The sequence below is a fragment of the Podarcis melisellensis genome (assembly GCF_964234715.1).
Source record: "Podarcis melisellensis genome assembly, chromosome: 1".
Lineage (NCBI taxonomy): Eukaryota > Metazoa > Chordata > Lepidosauria > Squamata > Lacertidae > Podarcis > Podarcis melisellensis.
The window spans coordinates 59,255,965-59,279,809 of record NC_138528.1 but is presented as its reverse complement, the minus strand read 5'-3'; the positions used below and the strand labels follow the sequence as shown (position 1 = coordinate 59,279,809).

Genomic DNA, 23,845 nt, shown 5'->3' with positions numbered 1-23,845 from the left:
GAAATTCTCTCTTAAAAGTCGGTGAAGGCTACTAGTGATGCAAGAAGCATAAAACAGGAAAAGAAATAATTGCTGTCAAATGATCCCTTTGTATGTCCCCTTGTTCTGTTAATCTTTTAATGTTCTATCAATGTTCTATTAAACTGTGCTGTTGCAAGCTTCCAACTTCGTGCAACCCCAGCATTTTTGGAAAGGAGAGCATTATGCCCCATGTCAGCCAGCAGAGGGGGTAGTGGTATGTTATCCACCCATTCTCTCATTTTCTGCACATCTCTAGATTTAGTTGAATATTACTGAGGAGTTGCTACTGTATTTGTGTACCTGGTACCCTGGTCTCATTGTCTGGTCCTTTCAATCAAATGCTTATGGAAAATAATACACAAATTCTAAGGCCATCACAATCCAATACAGAATTAGTTGTAAAGCCCATCGAAAATGGTTGTACAGTAGTGTGTTGCTAACTCTGTGTTGAATTGCAGGGTTTGCAATAAAGATTCCACACTAGTAAATATAGATATAAGAAAATAGCTTGGGGTTGTGTTTTTTTAAAAAAAGTGGGAAATACCCCAAATTTGGAATAACTGTTGCTTTTTAAATACCCTTTTCAATATTGCGTAGCTAGTTATGAAAGCTACTGAAATAAAAGGCATTCCCCCCCCCAAAAAAATGTTATTTCTCCTACAAGAGTCTTTGTGACCTTCCAAATAAATAAATATATATATGTTAGATTGAGCTGCCCCCCCCCTTTTGCTTCCCAAATGCTCCTATGCTGTGCTGCTGCAAAGACAGAACACACACAAAATCGTATTTACATAAGGGTAGTAATATTCCAAATGTATTCAGAAGAACACTCTTGGAAGACTTAATTGTGCAAAAATATTATCGCACATCTTCTCTGCTGAAAAATAAAACCTGCTTATAGTGCAATCCTACGCATGTCTATTCAGAGATAACCTGCACAGAGAATCTTGGATACAGGATTGCAGCCTTAACAATATTGTATTTCTGAGAGCGCATTTAAGAAATAGGCAGTTCTGACATCAGTAGAACAGAACATGTTCACCTGTATATGCTGGGTTGGTTTTGCCTTGTTTAAAGTGTATAGAGGCATGAGTGAGATCAGAGGATGACACGTAAGGTCACTTTTGCTGCACTGCAGCAAGCTTTTTTTTTAAAAAAAAAAAACAGCTTCGCTTTGTAGAGCTGTTGGTTTCCCTGCACCAGACGATCCTGATCAGCAGAGGGCGCAATCACTTTGCAGCAGAGGACAAACAAATCCTCGCATGCAGTGCTATCCATCAAAGCTTGGACGCTAGGCAGAAAGTAATAACTACACTGAACCAGAAGGTGCTAGCATGAAATTACATTTACATGGACAATTGCTAATAAGTAAAAGCATCCATTTGTAATCTAGGGGAAAGGACGGCCCAACTGTGCTTGTTTTGAAGGGGGGAAATGTTTACACACATCATTCTAGCCTTCAGATATTTATGAAGACTCCGGGGGAAATCAAAACGTTAACAAGACTGCAATCTCATGTGTCCCATCGAAATCAGTGGATGACAAAATATATTTCTGAGTAAGCATGTTCAGGACAAGAGAGCAAATCTGAAAAACAGAACAAGTTGAGCAGCATCTCATCTCACTAGAACAGATCTCAAATCTATAGCTTTACATCTTTGCCCTATAAGATCTTTTTTTGCCTCTGCAATAAATATAAGAGAATCCAGAAAACTCGATGTGCTCTGCACAAAACCAAACAACCTTTATTTCCTTTGGGCACTGCTTGATCACTCTTGGTTTCAGGTACAGAGTGTGTGGGTGTGTTTCAACTCCATGAATATTTCTAGAAATGCCCAAATTGCTAAAAATGAAAAAGGCAGCCAAATCAGCTTTTATCTCTTTTTTCTTTTGCCTGATTATTAAGGAACTCGTTTTTCTTTTGTTACAGAAAGCCAGGCATGCTGAAGGATGGGTAATCACCTGTAACTTACACATCTTGTCCGCGCTGATAGAGACTCTTTAAATGGATGCCTGTGCAAGCCTGCAGACATCACACCACTGAAGAGCTTGAAAATATCCTATGGCTGTTCTAACCCAGTGTCCTGTCCCTGATAGTGGTCAGCATTGGCTTTTGAAGATGAAGTAAAAAACTGCACAGTGAATTGCAAAGCAATGATTAAATTGCGTGCTCTGCAAATGTTACAAAATCAGCTATGTGGACAGATGGCTCATCCATACATTTAAAGTGAACAGTAAACTTCCTGTACCTCCTTTAATTCTTCATTGTCCATCCTCCTTTAAATCACTGCATTCCCACATTTCCCCCTCCCTCCAGATTTTCTCATACCCTCTCCTTTTCAGAGTATCCCTGGTATGATACAAGCAAGGCTGAGTGAAGGGAGTGTGCATGAAGGCTGCGATTTGGCAAGGAGGTTGTGTGGACAATGGAGAATCAAAGGAGGGACAGGAACCCTACTGTCCACTTTAAACAGTACTATGAAGTGCATGAGGAGGAAGATGCACATAGTAAGTAGTTCTATACTATGTGGCAAGGGGAGCCTTCAGTTGCTGTCAGACTATAACACCCATCACCCCTGACCATTGGTCATTCTGACAGGGGCTGATGCGAATAGTCAACCAAAACATCTAGGGGTTACCATGTCGACTCCCTCTGCTTTACAGCTTGGCCAAGGGCAACTCTCCATGGGGAAACCATTTTCAACAGCATTCCCCTGGTGACTGTTCTCAGGCTCTGAGAAATTAGCTGTACGTAGTTGGCATATTTTGAAGAAGCAGTTACTGCACTTACTATCTGGAAGGTGTGAATCTTGGGTGCTCAGATAGCATTGTGCATTTATTTTAGGTAGCTGACACCCACAAATTATAGTTGGAAGAGGCCAAGCAAACGCCACCCTGGGCATCAGTGGCAACTAGAGGCAGGGAACCTGGTTTCATAAACAGCCATGCAAAGGCCCCCATTTCTAATTATCATTCCTGTGGTGGGAAATAAATGTGAAGAAGATATATACATACAATAAAAGGAAAGGCAACAGAAATATTGAATGGACTGACGAGTCCATCTTCAATAAGTTGGCTCCCATGGCACATTTTAATGGAAGATATAATAAAAGCTCAGGTGGATACAGGTCTGTGTATTTGTGGAGCATATCAACCATTATTTTCGATATGTTGCTTTTCCCCAAGAAAATATTCATTTTATGTGTTTATAATAGATATGTTGAAATGTGTGACTTTGAAAAAAATATATATAAACGTTAGATAAATAGGCTAGCTACAAGATGGCCTTATTCATACCTGTAACCTAGAAGCATCTGAATGGCAGGGGGAGATCAGGGATCACAAACTGGGGATTAACCACCCCACCCTGCTGCTGTTTTAAACAAGCCATCAATATAACTGGAATTTACTTCCAAGTAAATAGTCTTAGGATCACAACCTCAGAAGTTTTGTACTAGCAAAGAAGTTTTTACGGTATAGTATGGTATAGTACGTTGATTAGTGCAGGAGTTAAGAATGCTATCTTAGAATTCCAATTCTGATTCAGAAGTTTTATTCCAGTGGAGTGATGGGTCCTGCCATACCCCAGGGATGGGGAACCATTGTCCCTCCAGATGTTACTGCATTTTCAACTCCCATCAACTCCAGACAGCATAGCTGCCATTGATGAGGATGCCAGTGGTGAGGAATGATGGGTCCCACAACATCTGGAGGACTGCTGAGTTTCTATCCCTGCTATACACAAAAACAAGATGTTGAGTGCTATTGATTGCAAGCCTCTGCTTAAGATAACCACCATACAGGATTGACCTGACAAGAAAAATTTCTGCCTGAGGCAAACAAGATGGTGCATCCCCTCCTGCCGCTTCCATGTACGGTGGTACCTCGGGTTACAGACGCTTCAGGTTACATACTCCACTAACCCAGAAATAGTACCCCGGGCTAAGAACTTTGCTTCAGGATGAGAACAGAAATTGTGCGGCGGCGGCACAGCAGCAGCAGGAGGCCCCATTAGCTAAAGTGGTGCTTCAGGTTAAGAACAGTTTCAGGTTAAGAATGGACCTCCGGAACGAATTAAGTTCTTAACCCGAGGTACCACTGTACTTAAGTCAAGTGGTCTGGCAGTAGAAACTTACTTTAATCCTGATTACAGGACAGTGTCCTCCACCATTCCTGAGGTCTGCAAGCTAGCTTTGGGGCACAGAACAGCACCTGTAATACACACAGCTCTGTTCTGCAACACCTCACAACTACCAGCCAGCATCTGCTGCCAGAGTCAACCATCTCACTCTGCTTAATGGTAGAGCTGGTCCTTCTACTAGATGGAGATGCAGAATATCTGCATCATTAAAAGTTATATTAAAAGACATTTAAAACTTACATCTCATTATGCTAATAGCTGCCTACCTGCTAAAATCCTTTCTACCAGTACTGATGACACAGCCGTGTGTTCATATTGTAGTCATTTTAATTGTAAGAAAAATCCATATTGAATATAAAATCTGCCACAGATCACTATTCAGTCACTCGGACTGCAATCCTCAATACACTATTGCACTGAAATCCCCACTAACTTGCAAGTAAATATGCACTGCCAAACTCTGGCATCCTTTGCTCCTGGAAGGTTCACTGAAAACATCACCACCTATTCCCTACCTTATCTTTGAAATCTTATTCTGTGTTTGCCTATCTGGCACTGGAGTCAATATCCATGACAACATTATTAATGAGGTTCTTATCCTGTCGCTCCTCTTCCTAGATCTCTTGCCATTTAAGTGGCATGCTTAAGAAATTACCGTAGTTCACTGATAAGAATGAAACTTCAGATGAATTGTGGGCAAAGCCCTTAACACCCATGTGGGATCATAATGATGCCCTACATCAAAGGACACCTTCCCACAACAAGAGTCATTGACAAGACAGAGGCTGAAGTTGTTCTGGGAAGGACTGTGCAACCATGACTAGACTGACCGAATGACATTGCCTTAGCTTCATTGAGTGGGAACTGCTACTTATCAGCACTCAAACTGGTAGCTAGAGCTGCTGGTTATAAAATAACGTAACAATACCCTATTCTTTCGCTTCCAAGTGAGACTGTTGTATCATTTGGTGTGGAGAAAGTGTCTTGGCTCACATACTACATAGGAGTTAGATAGGAAAGGGGCATCTGTGGCCCTCCAGATGTTGGCTATAGTTCCTATGAGTCTCAGCCATCATCCCTCATCTCCATGCTGGTTGGGATTGATAGGAACTATAGTTCAATAACATCTGGAGGGCCATAGGTTGTGGTTCAGAAGCACCTGCAGAGCCACATGTTTCCTTCCCCTGAGTTTAGAGGTGCCTGTGACATCGCTGCAAGTCACTTTCCACTATATATGTTATTTTGAATAGTCATTTGAAAACCATTTTCTTCCATTTTATTTCTTTGCATTAGAAATTGAACATCACCACCTTCAGTACACAACTCTTTCTGTTGTTTTTTTAATGTTATCTCCCTCTATAACCAAATTTTTCTTTTGTAGGGGATTGTGTTCTCTTTCATTACATGAAAATTTAGCTGTTGTGGTCAACAGCTAGCACTGATTCAGGAGTATCAGAAAGTTGGCATTGCCACCAAAGGAAAAACCCTCCTTTTTAAAGTGCCAACTAACATCTGATCTAACCTGGACTCTTAAAGTAAAAAAAAAAAAGGTGTCATGTTTTTAGTGAGATTTAGTGAGGCTTCTGAGCAATCCTGGGTATCTTTCCAAAAGAAAAAAAGACAGGATAGTAAAGTTTCATAAACAGCTAAATGGAAATATGGAAGTCATATGGAAATATATCAGACTATGTGACCAAAGCCACACTTTGGAATCTTGAACCTTAATCCAAATTGTGGGGGGCCAAAATGTCCCCCCACTTTTCATTGTGCAACTCACATGTAGACCTACAGGTCACAAATTTCATAAATGTCATACATATTTCAGCCAGTTCCCACTTACTGTTTTCCTCAAAAACACAATGCACTCTGCGAAATACAGTGTGACATCACTGGTAGTTTGATACTGTACCTGACTTAAATGATAAAGATGCATATATATGCTGCATTCGTTTTATTCCTATTTGTGAGTGAATCCCACACGTCCCCAGTGCACAGTGGTATATCCTGTTTGAGGCTTTGCATGAAATCTAGTTAGCCTTGTTTGCAAGTATTAATGTCACCCAAATAGAAGACTGAAAGTAAGAAGTGTTTACCAGAACAATCTCTGGTACACCATGGCCTGATCTATAGAAGTGGAAGATGCGTGCAATAAATCTTACTGATTCAATTTCAGCTCTGGGTCAAGGAGGCTGGAATTCTTGACATACTTTCCTGTGAGTAATCCCCACTGAACACAGTGAGACTAATTTCTGAGTAAGCATTGGAATGCACCACGAATTAGATCTATTTAGTGCTGCTGCTGCTGCTGCTTCCAATAAATTAGTTCTGCAATTAATTTTTTTTTATATAAAGGATAATCCTGCTTCCCAGAAATACTGTACTCCCAAATCAGTTTTCAAAAAAAGCAGTAAAATTGACAGGCATGTGCTAGGTAATATCACTACATTCCCTGTTTGTGGGGCACTGTAGTCCTGACTGGGTGAGCTGAATTGTGGAAAATTGATGTAAATATGATTTTGCCTTGAGTTGGACTCAATTGGCTCTATGGATTCCTTTCTTCTATGGCTTACAGTATATTGTGAAGTTACTATGGCACTATGTTGGCAGAATCAATGAGCAGATAAGGAAGTCTAAATGAAGGTGTGAAAAGTTGGTGTAATTGCAGAATTCATTTTTACTACATTTACAATAGAGACATACTTGAGAATATTCATTGCTCTATATTTTAAGGCAGAATGGTCAGATATACAGATTTGAGTGTACAGAATGGTCATATATACAGATTTGAAGGGAAAGCATACTCTAACTTACCTAATAAAAGTTTGTTTTTATCTCTACAATCCGGCGTGTTCCATGGATTGTTACACGAAGCCCAAGGTAACACTTGTACAAGGGATGCAAAAAGGTAGAAAAGTGTGTAGCACAATATAATATTATAATATATGGCTATTAGGACAGAGATAATCAGCATAGCAATGCCACAGCCTGAAAAAAAAGAGAGAGGATCAAGGATCAGGGAGGATCACAATTTAAACTACTAAAAGGACATGGGCTTGTATCCAACTAGTTCATACACAGAGTAGAGCGAAATAAATGGACCTAAACTTGCCACATCCCATAATTTGTATGGGTTTACTCTGAGTAGGGCTAACATCGAATATAATCCAGAGTGAACTAAAGGATAACATTCAGGCTGCCTAGTCATATACAACATGAACACATTTTAGTTTAAATAGCATCTTATTTTTCAGGCGTTTTTTTTTTTTTTTACTGAAAATAGTTCAACATGCCCTGCAGCTCAAGCCTATCTATTTTTAAGTCCCACTGAATTCAGCTTGGCTTTCTCCCAAGTAAATGTTGTGCTGGAATGTAATTCATAGTGGTTAACAGAATATTTTTGTCTTGGCACAAAATCCATCTCGGGCTGCCATATAAGAGGGCAGTGGAGCTGTCACCCCATTCTTGAAGACCACATGTGATTTATTCCGCTATGGGATCTACATTTAAAGGATCAAAAATAAATGCTTTCTACATTAATATCAGCACTCTTGCGCCTACAAAAAATAATATTTCCATTATCTTGATTGATCTTGGATTGAATTTTTCTATGTTCCAAAGTAATATCTAATTCTGCATCATGGGATTATAATGATAAGTCATCACTCAATAAAGTCTCTTTTTTTAATGCTTTTAAAATACACTGTTTTGTTGCAATTCCCTAAGAGTGACAGAAGAGCCTGCTGGCTCAAGGCAATGACCCATCTAGCTCAGAATCCTGTTTTCACAGGGGACAATCAGATGCGTAAGATGCGTACCTTCAAGCAGGATCTGTACACCAGAGTACTCCATCCTGCATTTTCCAGCAACTGGTATTCAGGAAAAACATACTGCCTCTGACCATGGAAGCAGAGCAGAGCCATCAGGCAAGTAACCATCGATAGCCTAATGCCCTCCACCAATTTGTCCAATTATCTTTCAAAGCTTCTTCTCATTTCATGTCAGTACATTTGTCACCACCACACCAGCCAACATGAACCTTGAAACAGCTCTCCCCAGTGCTGCCTATACAGTGCAAGGGAAGTGGGGAAGTACCATGCGGCATGGTATGTGCGAGATATTTAGCACTGAAGGGAAGTGCTATTTTCTTATGAGACGTACGTGACACCATAAAAGTGATGCAGCCGTGGAATGCTCTCCTCCTGCTGGGAAGTGCAGCATGGATCCACTAAAGCAGAAAAGTGCTGCATTACTACTACATCAGTCATTGCAAGGTCACCTCAAGGTCAAAGTCAGACTGCAGCGCATCAGCCACTGTTCTCGTAGCAGTGCCACACAGAGGAGAACCCATGTCATCTCTCTTGCTTTGAACTGAAGGAAAACCATGATCTCCAAGTTAAAAACACACACACCATGCACACAAAATGCCACAGGCAAAGGAATTGTTTCTGCTCAGCTCACCTTGTAAGGCAGGGATGGCTTTCCAAACAGACACAGGTCCCTGACTAGCAAACTGCCCCAGAGAAACCTCCAGGAAGAAGATGGGGATCCCAGCCAGAGCCAACATTGTCAAATAGGGAATAAGAAATGCACCTAATGGAAGAAGAGAATACAGATCTCAGGGACAGCATGGGTGGGAAAGGGTACAGCCCTGACATTTTGTAGCTGTTCTATTTTGTGCATTGCAAAAGCACTTTAAAACCCTTCTCCCCCCCCCAAACCCCTGCAGAGCAATACCAAACTTTTTGAAACTAATGTATTTCCTGTTTAGAAACCCTTCGCAGAGATGCTTTGTCGGCAGAAAGCAGGGCTCTCTCCCTTGGGAAAGCTTTGCATGTTGGTCAGATTGGCAGAAGGTATTTTCATGCCCCATAAAACCCACAGTTATAATTACCAGGGCATATTAAAACAAAATTAGGCTGATCCTAACAATCCTTATTTTGAAGGTAAAGAAAGCAGGCTAAAGAAAACACTTTGGTGCCCACTCCTAATATCTACCCAGAAGCAGCCCCACTGAACTCTGTAAGGGTTACTAAGACTGCATCCACGAGACTTCCAGTTCAAGGGGCAATCCTGTGTATACAGATGGTTGTAAATCCTATTAGATTTAGTGGAACTTAATTTCCTGGCAAATACGTGCCAGATCTCAGCCTGTGCAGGGCTGTTCCCCCTTCTAGCCACCTCGACAAAACCTGCCTTGTTCAGTTCAACCGCTCCTGACCCGCCTTCTCCTTGGGGCATATTATGGATTTGCTTCTGCACCGTGTCAAACAAGGCTGACTGTTCGGAGTGGAAATGGCTGCCAGACTTGCTGCAGGTGGTGCAGCTAATTCAATTACTACTCATAATTTCTCTCATCATCACCTACAACTGCGTCTCAGGGCTTCCTGGAGTGTGTCCTGGGGAGGGAAGTCAGCGTTGTTTTTAAGAGGGGCGGGTGAGGGGGGTGGGGATTGCGCTGGAAACAGCCGGCTCCTAATTTCAAATTTTAAAATAAATCACGTTGGGATGGCATTTATGCATTTGACAATGAAGTCTTCCAAGCAACTGTGTTCGTTACTTGTATAAAATATAGCCCGCAGCCGCTGCTGTTGACTCACATTAGGAGGGAAGCTCAGCAAACTGGACTCCCCACGCTGAGACTGCTGTTCAGAATTCTGTTGTGAAATCGAAATCAGGAGAGCTTTGCAATGATGCCAAAAAGACAAATTATTTGCACTGGACCAGGGACTGCGCCTGCGCAAACTTGAGACGCAGCTCCTTAATCTGCTTGTTCTGTTACCCATATTTGGGAGAGATCCTCAATGAACTCGGTAGAATATATTTCTGGGTATAGTGGCTTCGAATTAGGTACAATAAGTGCCTCTATGTGGTTTCTTTCGATCCCACTGAATTGGGAGGAAATTTACTGAAATCCCAAAGCAAATGTGTTCAGGATTTCAGCCCCAACCCGAATTCAGCAACAGTTTGGCTAAATGGCATGTTGCGTAAATCACGTGTATGGAATAATGGTGATTGATTAATATATATATATATCGGGTATTGATAAAAAATACACCCTGGAAACCTTGAGGTTTAGAATAATCAGAGTGGAGTCCCCCATCACCACCGTTTGAAATTGAATCATAATAAACAACCACTTATTGTAGATTTGGAGACATGTTTTTGTTTTATGTGAAGTTGAAAGTTTTCTCCAAAACCGTACAATCCTGTGATTTCACTCAAAACAGAAAAAGCTCAGCGGTTGGAGCATCTGCTTCGTATGCAGAGGTCCCACGTTCAAGCCTCGGCATCTCCAGGTGGGGCTGGGAGGAAACCCCGCCTGAACACCTGGGTTGCTGCTGCCAGTCAGTGTAGACAATACTGAGTTAGATAGGCCAATGGTTTAGACTCAGTATGTGGCAGCTTCCTATCTTCCTAAGAAAGGTGACTTTTGTGGTGTTGGGTGTACTGACTACACCGAGACATACAAACGAGAAAAATATGTTAACATGCAGCGTTCAGCAGAAGGTGAGGAATTGCCGTTTAGGCTTAGTCCAATTAATCAGAGCGGGAAAAATATATGCACTTTTTCGCTCATGAAATTCTAATATCTGTAAGGCTGGTCTTGTTCTCTCTGTATGTAATATACGGGTTGGAAAGGAAATCGCCAAACTCCGATAGTAATTAAAACAACGTCGAGATTAATGGCAATAATGCACTATGAGAAAGCTGGATTGTTTTAAATGTACATTCTACTATTTTCGTTTGTGATTGTGAGAGGTATGTTACATCTCTTTCATTTCTGAACGGGGTGGGGGGAATCATTTTGTTTTAGGCGTTGTCTAATCCTAATAAATGAAAATATTTTTATCTTTGTGGTTTCCCAGTTTGGATGTTGCCCCCCCCCTTTACTGTAGTCACAACTGGTGGGAAAATATTTCCAAATTAGGGTTTGTTTGTTTTCCATAAAGCAAGAAGGTTCGGTGGACGGGACTGGTAACAATTCTCACGCAGTTTTTCAGGGTTGATTGCCATATCAACTATATTTTGTTTTATTTTTCAGAGAGGTCGGTAGAAAGCTTTCCTGTCTCTTCACTTCCCAGACTCTAGTCCCTAATCCATTGCCTGTTTATTTTGAAGTTCCCAAAAGAAGGAAAAAAAGCTGTTTGGGGAGGACAATTTGGAGGGAACAAATAGTCGGAAGGGAAAGGGCTAAGGCAACAGACACTTCTTCGCCCCCTCCGCTCAAATTGGCAGCCCCCGCTTGATGCATTTCAGTTTAAAGGGGGCGTCGGGAGACCTTGCACCTCTAACGTGCAGTTTGGACCCCAAAGGGTCCCATTAGTTCAAGAGGGCTGGTTTCTGAATGACTGCGTCGAATTGCAACCATGATCATCTGCATGCAGACTCTTTCCGAAGGATTTGCTGCTCTCGCTTGCTTTGCTCTTTGAAATGATTGCCTCGCTCCCTTTTACTTCGAGGTAGTCACCCCGAAACATTTGGAAGAATAAAAGGTTGGGAGATCTCCAACGCTTGTTTACTCAGAAGCAAGTCTCTCTAAGCTCAGCTGGGTGCACAGCTGGAAGATCGCAATCCTAAGCATGTATATTTGGAAGCAGATGTCATCGTTTCAAAAGAGATCAATCCAGGACTCATTCAGTCCTTTTATGCTTTGTTTGTGTATACTGTACATTCTGTTAGGTTTCGCCAAGGTCAGTTTCAGCAGTGGCGGCGGCGGCGGAGCTTCACTGCAGACCTTAAACCAAACGATTTGCTTTTAACTGATAACATAGAATCGCACACTTGTCGTCCGCATCGGGTGGAATAAAGACCTTACTTCGGGTCACTAATGCGGATTAGAATTTACTTCACCCGCAAACATGTCTTGGAGTCTATTTTGTTCATTTTTCACGCAACGCAGATTATAGGATAGGGGCGTGATATGGGGTGCTTAATGGGTACTTCTAACATAAGGTGAAGTAACCTTTCCTATGAACACCAAGATCAAGAGATAGTCACGCTTTTAAACCCAGGGGCATGGATTTCTCTGGCTGCTCTAGTTTTCTAGAACAGGGCTTGCGGGTTTCCGACGATGGACAGCTTCTGACCCCGCCCCCTGCCCCGCCCCTTTCCCCCTCGCCATCAGCAGCACCCACCCCTTTGCTTCTAAGGCACTGGCTGAAAGCCCGATCCAGAAACCAGAGGGAGTGGGGAAGCTCGAATTTAAGCTGACTGAGGAAGCAGTTTACGTTCAAGCTCAGCGCTCCGTTTAAGCCGGCTGGTGGATCAAAGGCCCCAGCGCTACCCCTTTCTGAGCTGCAGGGTGTAAAAAGAGAGGAAAATCCATACCTCCCCCATTCTTAAAGGCCAGGTACGGGAACCTCCAGACATTGCCCAGCCCTACTGCATAACCCACCATGGAGAGGATGAAGTCCAGCTTGCTAGACCAGTTTCCCCGGGCTTTATTTTCGTCCCCTTCATCCTCCTCCTCCGGCTGGAGGGAGACAGAAACAAAAACACAATTACATCGACGTGATAGCACACAACGAGTTCACATGCGGAATGTCTGAGCTGCCATCCCTAAGCAAACTGTGCCGCAGTAGTTGCAGTAGTAATTGGTTTGATAATTATATACATAATAATAGATTATTATTATTATTATTATTATTATTATTCATCAGTCCATACCATAAACATAAATTGCAGCGTTAACGTCTATTGGAGCAAGAAAATACAGAGGTCTTATGTTTAGGGGACCCTTGAGAGCTACAGCATTTAATCGTGGCGTGGGGAAAGAATGAACTGAAAATGTCCTCTAGGAAAGTTAGAGGTGATTCACTCACACAGGTACTTCGCTGGGAATCTTAGGACTCGCTGATCTGCAGTTGGCTCTGTCACAAAACAAGAGAAAGCCCCAGGCACTTTAAAGTCCCATTGGCAGAGTTATGTATGTGTTTAAATCTCTCCTTGTTGAAATCGATGAGAGCTTAACAGTGACTTCTGATCACGTCCTCCTCCGAGTTTGAGGTCATAAGAAGATCCCTGGCCAGCTTCCCTGCCTGCAGCCCCCACGAGTGAATGTGGAAGGCAAACTCCAGTGGTATTTGGAGCAAACCTGCCCTGGGCCTGGCGCGCATCATCACCCTTTTAATCGGGGCAGGAATGGGAAGAAGTTTAGAACAAAAGCGGCAAACCTGACAGTGCCTAAGGCGAGACCGAGATGCGCCGAGGGACCCACTTCAAGGCTTCATGTGGCTGAGTTAAGCAGTAAGCGATTGGGAGAGGCGAGCTGGCGCCGTAATGACTCGCGCCGGCTGTCTGCTGCGCCCAGCGCTTTGGGGAGCATTTGCCCGGGGCGCGTGAACTGTCCCCCTGGTCGTTTGCCATCCCTCAACCCCCAGTTACCACACGGTCCATTCTCCCTCCAGTCACTGCTTAGGGAAAGAAGAGCAGCGAGGCGGGAATGGGGCTGTGTGTGTGTGTGTGTGTGTGTGTGAGTGAGAGAGAGAGAGAGAGAGAGAGGCGCTTGAACTTACTGAAGAGCTAAAAAAAGCGGGAAAAGAGGCCTCGGGCGAGGAGAAGCGCCGGTTTGGAGCTGGTCTGGGGCCACACAGCTTCAGTCATACACAGGAACGACGCTTCGGTGGAGGGGCTCGGCCGAGGGGAGGAGGCAAAGCATTTTTCGGGGGGAATGTCCTCCTGTGGACCACTTGAAGGCACGGGCGACGCTACCAGACCCGACTCGGGGCTTGGTGAACCCGAACGGGAGCGCGAGGTGATGGAAGTTCAGCCTAACTAAACTCGCCGCACGCGCGCCTGCGCGCCGCTGGGAAGAGTCCCGAAGTCCTAAGAAAAGTCTGTCCTGAGGAGAAGGAGGAGGAGATTCCGGCTTCCTCAGCTTCGCTGGGCTACAGCAGCAACCGCGTCATGACGCACGACCTGCGCGCTGGCCTTTGGTTCGACCCGCCAGGGCTGAGTGGCCGCCATTGTCTTCTTCCAGGCCTACGCAGCCCCAGGGCCTTGGATGTCCCCTGTCCGCAAGGCATAGTCCCTCTGTCACTGAAGGGCTGACAGTTCCCCTTTCTGGACGAATAGGCAACTCCTCAGGGCCGAGGCGAGGGATCTTCGCCCCCGTTAAATATTGGGAGGCGGGGCAGCTTCCCTAAGTTGATGGGCATTTGCCATTCAAATACTGGGCGTGCACCGTGTCATGTGATCGATTACCTCCCCCCTCGCCAATATTTTGTTCCAATTGGCGCCCTTGAGCCCAGCGGTTCATCGGGACTGCGGGGAGAAAGGATGAAGGTTCTCTTCCCCACGGACCCGATCCTGCCCCGTCCCATGAACACAACACCCGGCTTGGCAGATACAGCGTGATCAAAGCGGTGCGCCGATTATCGAAATAAAATAGATGAGATGTAATAAAAGTTGCGGCCCTGAAATGTCAACTCCGCCGCGACTGAGGGCGAATGATTCCTTGGCTTGAGCTTAACTGGAGCCGGTGTGGTGTAGTGTAGTGGTTAGAGCAGTGTTTCCCAACCTTTTTTGGCCTTGCCGCACCTAAGCACCTCTAAAATCTTGATTGCCCCTCCCATATAATTCTTATTATTCAAAAAGTGAACTCCTATTCACGTGGAGGAAGCCATTAACTTGGACTAAACATTCTCGAATTGCCCCCCCCCCTAAAAATCAAATTGCCTCCCTGTGGAGCGTGTGCCCCATGTTGGGAACCACGGGGTTAGAGCGTCCGGCTTCGATCTGGGTGACCAGGCTTCGAATCCCCGACCTTGGGCCGAACATTATCGCTCCAAACTAACCTCACAGGGTTGCTGTGTGAGGAGAAAATAGAGAGGGAAAGAAGCAAATACGCCAACTTGAGGTGCTTGGAGGAAAAGCGGAAGATAAATTTAATTTTAAAAGTGTACTAACTCAGTTTTTCTTTAGTTGGACACCAGTTTGCATTGTAGCGAGGGCAAAGAGGACACTGTGTCAAACTGTAGATTACCCGGAAACGGATTAAAATACCCAGTTTCTCGTGGGTAGCAGGAATCAAATCGCAAGAATAAACAAAAAATGCACCGCGGGGACTGAATCTTCAGATTTGCTCGCTACTTAGGCAACGTGGTCCACCACATGCAGCTGAGCCCACAAATGAACCATCTCGATCTAACTCAGCGGAATTTCTGAAACGTAACCCAATGTAGTTCTTCTGCGCCCTGACACTTAGATCGTTTTAAATCGTAGTGATGAAACTTAATTGTGCTAAGTGGGCGGATATATCTGTCCTTCACTCGAGAGCATGTGATAACGGCATTCTGAAAAGTGAGCACATTTGCGTTTGATAGCTTCTCACGCTTCAACCGTAACCTTCGCTGGTTATAATGTGCAGTCGAATCCGGTTTTGCAAACCACAATGATGTACATGGCCTTAACTGCACATCTTAAGCCCACGGGGAGCCAACCACATAATCTGATGTCTTTGCACTTGTACTGCTCACAAGGGAGCAGTAGGATGCTGTCCTTACGACCAGAAAAGCAGTCAAACGGACACCTTAACCGAGACTATAGATGCGCTGATGCGGATTGTGTGAATGCGGACGGGAGGGCGCAGCATGCTCTAACTCCGCATCAATACCTTCAGAGCGGAGAAAGACAGCGCTGCCTCTAGCCGTGGACGCCTCTGTATCTTAGCAGAGGCCACTGTCTTGCCAGGGTACCAGGTGCGCGCTTTCACCAGCCCGGCCCCCTTTCTACATCACACCGCAGTGCCCGGGACTTGCTCACTGACCCCGACTGACGATTGAACTGTCTCAGATGGAGTGATTGATCACAGAGCCCGGGCCCGGTGGGGCTTCGAGCAGAGGGCCTGCTACGGTTGGCTCTTTGCTTGGGTGGTTTTTTGTTGTTCGCTTTGATTGCCTTCCCTGTTTGCTCGACAGGCAAGAGCGCTCCCCAAGGGTCCCTTTTGGACAGCGGCGCTGGGGACGCTTAGAGCCGGGAAGGAAGAGTGAACTTTGGCAAACTGGAGTCGCAGCTACAAATGCTCCTCTGAGGGGGAGGGGGACTCTTCTCGCGCACGTGCCAGAGAGAGAGAAAGAGATCGGGTTAATTAGGTTAATCAGCTATGAATAGCGCTCAGACAAAGCGGTGCGAGGTAATGAGTATTTTTCGATTGGAGGTGGCAGGTCCCGCCGCAGCAAACGACAAGAGGCCAATGGGACTTAATCCTTTTTTGTTATGGTTTCTCTCTGCCAAGCTAGCTAGAGATACATAATCACAGAAGTAGGTGGAAATATACATATGCCCGTGTGTATTACAATTGTCATTGCCCACCAAAACCTTAGGAACGGGTCGGCTAAGAAATTAATAAATACTCATATTTGTTTGCTTTTGCGTGTCAGTTTCCCTCCCAGACTCAGGCGAATACTGAATGACTTTTTGCGCAGTTGAGTGGAAGGAAATATGTGTGCGTTGAACAGGGTAGTTACGCAGAGTCAGTCTCAGGATGTTTACTCGGAAGTAAGTCCAGCTTGTTCAATAGACTTACTCCCAAGTAAGCAACAGGGAAACATTTTAGCTAATTTCTATTTTGCCTTATAGATCGATTTCCCTTTTCGTGCTCCAGTGTCCAATAATGGCCACATATTATGATCTGTTGGAGGAAATCCACTTCCCTTCTACTAACTGGTGCCTGAGCCCCAGGAAGGAGAGAGAAGAGTTATTTCGAGTCTATGTGCTTAAGAGAGAAGAATAACTAGATCATCATTGTCATCATTTCCAGACCCTCGTTTTCCTTCTTTCTACTGCACGCAGGAGGAGGATTACTTTCAAGATCGCTCACTGCGAAGCCTAAATCTGATTTAGTATACCCGAAATTTCTATTAGGGATGCATTCTGCGTGGAAAGTGGCATTGGTGGACATCCGCCTATGTTCAAACCACTTGTCTTAGATCCGAAAAGGCGTGGGGTGGGGAAGAGAGAGAGAGGAGAGAGAGAGAGAAAGAAAGAGAGAAAGACAAAGCAGTAACAGGGGGAAACGACTTACCTCAGTGACCGTACGGCCAGGGAGAACAGACGTGATCCCATCTGTGCCCAAGACCACGGTGCTCTGGCTCATGTTCACCCAAGCGCCCTTGGCATTGTTTTGCTCCAGTGTGCTCTTACCAATACTTTGATTAGCTTCCCCGTCTGTGCTTTGCAACGGGGGGATTTTGCATGGGGCAATGTGGGCCTGGAGGGTGTTCCCTGCGCTGGGGGCGTTCTTGAGAGGGAAAGGGTCTATAGAGTCTTGCACGGGGGCGAGTTTGCAGATGCCAACTTTGGTCCTCTCGGAATCATTTGCCTTGGCTTCGTCGGGTGGCAAAGTTTTGTTGTCGCTGGAGAGAGCGGTGGCGACTTTGGCCAGCTGGGACGGGACTTGGGACGGCAGGTTCTGGGGGTGCTCCGTCTCGGGGCTGTTCCTTATCATCCCGGCGCTTTCCAGTGGCCCAGAGGCGGCTGACTCGGGGCTGTTCACCAGCTGTTTGCTCATCTCCTTTTGACTGGCGTAATCCTGAAAGAGCAGAGGCACATTGAAAAGAGGGAAGCAAAAGCGGACCTGCCACAGGACAAGGGGCCCGTCCCTGACATAAAGTGTTTGTATTGTGGTTGCACTGCTAAAGATAATCGCGAAGGCGTCGCAGCAGATTCGGTTTAGGCAGCCCTCCCCTCGCTAATCTTCATACTGTAAACTAGAACTGCATCGGCGCCCTCAGATTCCAGTATTAGATAGATGCAATATCGCTTCCAGCTCTCTGCTTGCAAACCTCCTTGATTTTCTCATCACGACTGTCGGATGCTCTTTTCTCCTAGCACCATTGTAGAAAGATTCTTTAATTTTACGCCCCATTTCCTTTCTGTCATTCAGCAATGCACACTAGCTTTGGATGGGGGGGGGGGGGGTCGGCATTCTGCCTTCGATGCAGCTAGCGAGACATAGCGAAACTCAATAATATTGGTTCCTATATTCCCCCAGTAATGATTTTTCTCAATAATTTAGTCTAATGGTGGAAAAAAGAAAAGCCCTGCAAGAAGCGTTAAAGGCACATTATCTATCACAACAAATGCTAAACTGTATTTTCTGAAATTCCAATCCTCAGCATGTTACTCAGAAGTAAATGGGATTTTTTTCTCATTCAGCACAGGAAAATCCAGAGGTTTATATTTTAGGCCGCAATTCTATACTATACTATACTATACTTGGGAGGAAGTCTCAGTTAACACAAAATGGCTGAGTCGGCATGTATAGTATTGCATTGCTAATATTTAAGACGTCTGTACTGTACCAGTATTAAATATTGGCCACATTCTTCCAGCCTGTGTTTTAACTTTTTACATCTCTTTTTACATCTCTTAATCCTTTTGAAGGTGTGTGTTATAATAAACAACGGTGCTAACTAAAATCACACAACTTTAGAAAGTCAAATTTTGCTGCCCTTAAGAGAATAACCCTTTACGACTCTAAAAAGCAAACATGTAGGCAGTTTATTGTCCGCATTTGGATTTCAGGATCGAGAACCCTCAAAACGCGCATAATTAATAACTGCAGCTTCAGAACTTCAGTAAAGAAAGCAAATTTTACTCTTGCACTGAAATACACCCACATGTTTGCATGTCCTCCCCACTTATCCTTCCCACTGCCGCTTTAGTATATAGAGGAATGCGGAACGCTCTCTACACAGGAATGTGGACGTTCAGGACCCTGGACAGCGCCAACGCCTCCACTCGTCCCCTCCCCACTGCAGTCGACACTTTCCCAAGTCTAAAAGTGCGCTGCTTATGTATGTTCCACTGAGAAGCATCCTCCACTTTGTACAGTGGGGCTCACTTTCAAGGAAGTGTATTCAGGGATGCAGGCTGAACCACATCCCCAAACTTAATTTGCAGCCACTTTTCATTTTAAGAGTAAAATACAATTTCCCCCCAGCCTAAACATTCCCAAAAGAAACAGAAAAGAGAGGGGGGGGGGGACCCAGAGCACCATCACTTACCATGTCTAAAGTAGCATCAGATAGAACCCGCAGAGGTAAAAACAGCAGCACAGGCAAAATGGGTAGACTGGGTTTTGCTCCGGCAAGACCAAAGCTTTCTATACCTCCGTGGGAAAGACTGGGTTTGCGTCAGTGCATAGCAAGGTGCCCTTCGTATGACATTTTCTTGATAATACGAGCTTGATAAATCATTACCCTTGGATTCGGATTTTAAAGGGACAACAAGAAGCCTGCGCGCCGGCTCGCTGTCACTCAGGCAGCGGTTGGGATTACGTGTTCGGTGTGACTCATTGGGGAGGGGGGATATGCTGAATAAGCCAAGCCCAACGAAAGCAGAACTTTCTTGCTGGTAATTAGAAAAAGAACATGTGAGGAACACGTCCTATTGCACCCAAAGCACAAACGCGAGCCGCGAAAGACCTCCCCGCCTCCGCCTCCCTCCTGCGAGCACCGCTCTACGTCTCCTTACGCTTCAAGCCAGAACCTCTGCAATGGACACACCCCATTCCACCACGTCTTTCGACTTTTTTTTTAGACGCTTCAGCCCGTGCGCCTTCTTCTCTCTGCCTTTCAGCTGCAGGCTGGCCACGGCAGCGTTTTGATTTAATGTAACAGATCTTCAGGAAAGGGGAGGAATCTCCCCTCTCCCGGCTTCTGTCCACAAAACGCAACGGGAGACATAACACAGACGAAATCAACCCAAGCAGCTCAGCAATGTGTTAATATCCATCGAGGTCATCTTTAGGGCAGTGGGGTGAAGAGAAAAAGACATGCTGAGCATATTTGATGCGTTTAAAAATGCTTGAGGTTGAGCAGGTAAGGAGGAACTGTTGGATCCAATCTTCGAGCGCAAAGTTGAAGCGCCCTTTGGACAACTCTGCGCATCCTAGAGAATTCCCGAGATTCTCTAAGCAGCTCTGGCTCATTGTTTCCCATGTAGCTTCGATGTGTAAGTAAAAACTTTAGTTACAGAACAGCAGCCGTAAAAAGAACACGATTATAATTTTTGCACGCTTCCCAAACTGGACAGTACAGGGTACATGCTGCGATCCTAACCAGTCACTCTTATGAGGAAACAATTTCCCTTATAATCAATGCAGCATTATTTCAAGCAAACGCATTTAGGATCAGCGTGAGTTTTGAACATATATGTACGCACGTATAGTGGCCTTGTGCACATTGTGGAAAAGAATATTTCACCCGCCTTTTATGTATCTCTGTGTATAAAATTATGAAATGCACACTTGCAATTTAAGAATACAAGCAATGTCCTGCTTCATTCGATGCCCTTCAGATGTCTAGCACGGATTCCAACTGAAGACATTAGCAAACTTCTATTAACCCACATTATCTCAGAGCTGAAGCATCAGGTATACTACCAAAAAGTTGGGCCGGCAGCAATCTTGGCCTTTTAGGGGCCGGCACACTTGGGACTCAACCGCACTGAACACAGTAGGACTTATTTCCGAAGGCACTGCTGTGTGCTTAAAAGAAAATAAAAATCGTGAATCAAAACATACGATTAAAAAAATATATAAGAAAAATGTGGCCCGCTCACGCATATACACCGGTGGTGGTGGGACTATTTATCAGAACATAAATAAAATAATTTGTATCTTGCTTTGAAATGTTTTCCTTACTGTGTTTCTTACAGCGCAGTCTTGTACTCACTCAGAAGTGCGTTCAGTGGGGCTTACTTTTAGGTAAGAGTGTATAGTAAGTCCCATTGAATCCAATGTTATTTGCCTCTGAGTAGACATGACAGAGTCACGCTGTTGATAGCTTAACTACTACTATCCTATTTAAATAAACGCCATTTAAAAGCACCAAACTGTAGCTGAATCGTGGCCAAGGTTTCAATTCAGTTGCAGATACAGCTGTGGGTTACAGAACAGAGTTGTTTTTTACTCTTGGTGTCACCCAGACACCCCCCCCCCCAAATTAGAGTAATCCCTTTAAAATACATGAACTAAATTAAAAGAGACAAACCATCCATCTTAAAGGACTAGTGTTGTTTGTTTCACTGTCCGGAGCAGGAGACTTCAATAAATAAGGTAGGGTTCGAACTACAGGAATCTGCTCATAAATTTCTGGCCATTTTAGCGCACTGTTAATTTATTAAATTTGAAAGTGGAACAATAAAGTAGTAACAACAACCGGACATCTTTGTCTCCAGTGAAAAACACACTAGCAGAATTTTGTTAGCCACGTCGATGAATTGGAAGTGGAAATTCACATAACTGCAAATGGGTGATTAACTAAGTGAACTAGGAAGAGAGTTACAGGGTGCTTTCCAAGCTCATAACATTTCACTTTTCAGAGCTTCCTCCCGCCCCTCTCTCACACACTTTTACCGAAGTCATTAGAAGTTGGCTGAAGAATAATATAGAGCTAGTTTTCCTATGCAAGAAGATCTCGGTAGTGGTTAAATTACACCCCCAGAGCCTCCCCTCTCTCAGTATTCTCAAAAGTAATCTTCGCAGCGCCCAAACTCACCCAACTACAATGCGCTGGTTCCACAAGAGAACCAAAGCAAGGAATGGTTGTAGCGCTCAAAGAAATGTACCGGTAAATGGAAATAGATTCATTTTGTCTCCAATGTAATCAATTAGCTTTCATTTGTGCGGAGACATCCAGTGTATTATTCATCAGATTATTTTCTACACGAGGAAGAGTTAACGGGGAGTATCCCAAGCCCCTTTCTCCGCACTCTCTAAGGTGGTCCAATGCGCATCTACTGGCGTCATATTTAATAAAGCGGACACCAGGCGCCAACAATTTCGTACTCATTGATCTTCTTGATTTGAAGGGATGTTATAAATAGCTAAACCTGGTAAGCGCTCCTTCCCCTTCTTTAACTCTCCACAACCTTTGCCCGTTGCTCATCAGCTCCCCCCTCCCTCTTTATTTAAACCTTTCTTCCTTTTGAGGGCAAGAAGGGCGGGCAACTGCGTTGCCGAGGGGGGCCTGGAACTCGCGTCATCCCAGCCCGCTGCAGAGAGGAGTTTCAGAGCAAAGACCGCGGCAAGAAGGACTCTCAGCGCTTGGTCTGTGCTCAAAGCGCCTCCTGCGTCCAGGGAGCCTTTTGTTTCCGCGTTGCTGCAGAGCGAAGAGGGCTGCCTATCTGGGATTTGCCTCTTTCCAGTCAAGTTCACGAGCGGGACTGTCCGCAACGGGAGTTAGAGGAGGAGGAGGAGCAGCAGCAGAGATTTAGGGACTGGCGCATCAGTGACTCAGAATCCTGCGGATTTAAACCGAAGCACTTGAAGTTTGAAGCGCACGGCGTAAATTCCTGCAAACAAAAGCGAGTCAAAGTCGTGCTGTTTTGCTACCACCGAAGGAGGCGTCTAGGTCTGCACGAGCCCATCCGATACACAGGGGAGCAGCAAAACCAGGACTGGAGCCTTTCCCCTTGCACCCCTCGCCACAGCCGCAGTTGCGCCTCGAAGAGGAGAGAGCAATCTGTACATGCTCTTTGGTGCATTGGAGGCGGGTAGAAGTGGGAGAAGGGGAGACGGCGGCTAGAGGGCCAATTTCTAGTAAACTCTGCGTCCCAGCAAAGTGTCAATTTCCACATTTTTTTATTAAATATTTTTTTTATTTACAAAAGTGTGTGCAATGTCTCTCTCGTATTTTTTTTCCATGTAACATTTTTACAAACCAGTTTCATTTGTTGAGACATTAGGAAGAAAAGGGGGGAAGAGGTGGAGGGGGGCTTTTTTTAAAAAACCCTCGTGGGATGGACGGTTTTCTTTTTTTATTGCAGGGCTAGATAGATCTCCGTGCCAGCTTGAAAGGGTCCTGGCCTGGAAATGAGTGGGAAGTGGGTGGACTACCTCTCCATATAGTCTACGTCACTTAAAAAAATCCCTCCACACACTTATGGCAGATCTGCACCAACACTGCTGGCATTTCTTTCCTCTTTGTTAACAGGGAGCTAGAAAGAGCATGGGAAGTTGGCCAATGAAGCAGCAGTGGCTTTGTGCTGTGAAGGCAACCCTGTACAGACTGCTTATAGAAATTCTGGCTGAAAGTTGGCCACCATGGGAAGCAGGTTCCTAGAAGAGATGGGCGCTGCCTCTGTTTTGATGACATGAAGAGGGTCAGAGATCCTCCTTAGAAGAAAAGAGGCAGCAAAAAAAAAAAAAATTCAGTCCCTGCCTTCAGTGTCTATTTGGCTGATGTTCAATGTTTTCATTTTTTTTGTGCCTTTAGAATTCCTAGAATTTGGGCCCAGAATTGGAACCTTGATGCTGCAGCCTTCCTGAAACTGAGTGAATATGATAATATACCTGGATGGGAAACCACACTGGGAGGCCTATTTAAGAGAACATATTTGAAATAAGAGTAAGAATTTGACCTGGAGACTTGAAATGCATGGAACTCAGACATCATAAAGTTAAATATACAATTCTTTTCCAGCATTCAGGAAGGCCCTTTTCCATATACCCTTGTTAGAAAGCACTCCTTCCTTTGACTCTACCTTTTGTTTTTATGTTAAAATTGCAGATATCTGCAATTAATTAAGGGGGGAGGGAGTGCAGGACGGACTGAGGACTTCAGTAGTCACAAGGTTGCGAGGATTAAATGAGGGAGAGGAGAACCATGTGTAGTATACCATCTTAAACTCATTGAATAATAAAAAAGGGATATAAACGCAATAAGTGTTAAATAT

The 23,845-nt window shown here is 44.6% G+C and overlaps 1 protein-coding gene across 1 annotated transcript in view; it reads right to left on the bottom strand.

The window, feature by feature from the left end:
* The window catches only part of SLC6A5 (solute carrier family 6 member 5), a 64,579-nt gene extending 45,351 nt beyond the window's left edge, over positions 1-19,228 (bottom strand). Inside the window, exons 1-5 of the mRNA XM_081882872.1 lie at positions 19,171-19,228; positions 17,196-17,693; positions 12,491-12,635; positions 8,621-8,752; positions 6,974-7,147 (exon numbers count right to left, since the gene is read on the bottom strand). Of these exons, the coding sequence (XP_081738998.1) occupies positions 6,974-7,147; positions 8,621-8,752; positions 12,491-12,635; positions 17,196-17,693; positions 19,171-19,173 (952 nt within the window). The 5' untranslated portion in view covers positions 19,174-19,228. The remainder of the gene's footprint in view (positions 1-6,973; positions 7,148-8,620; positions 8,753-12,490; positions 12,636-17,195; positions 17,694-19,170) is intronic.
* Positions 19,229-23,845: the final 4,617 nt, after the last annotated feature.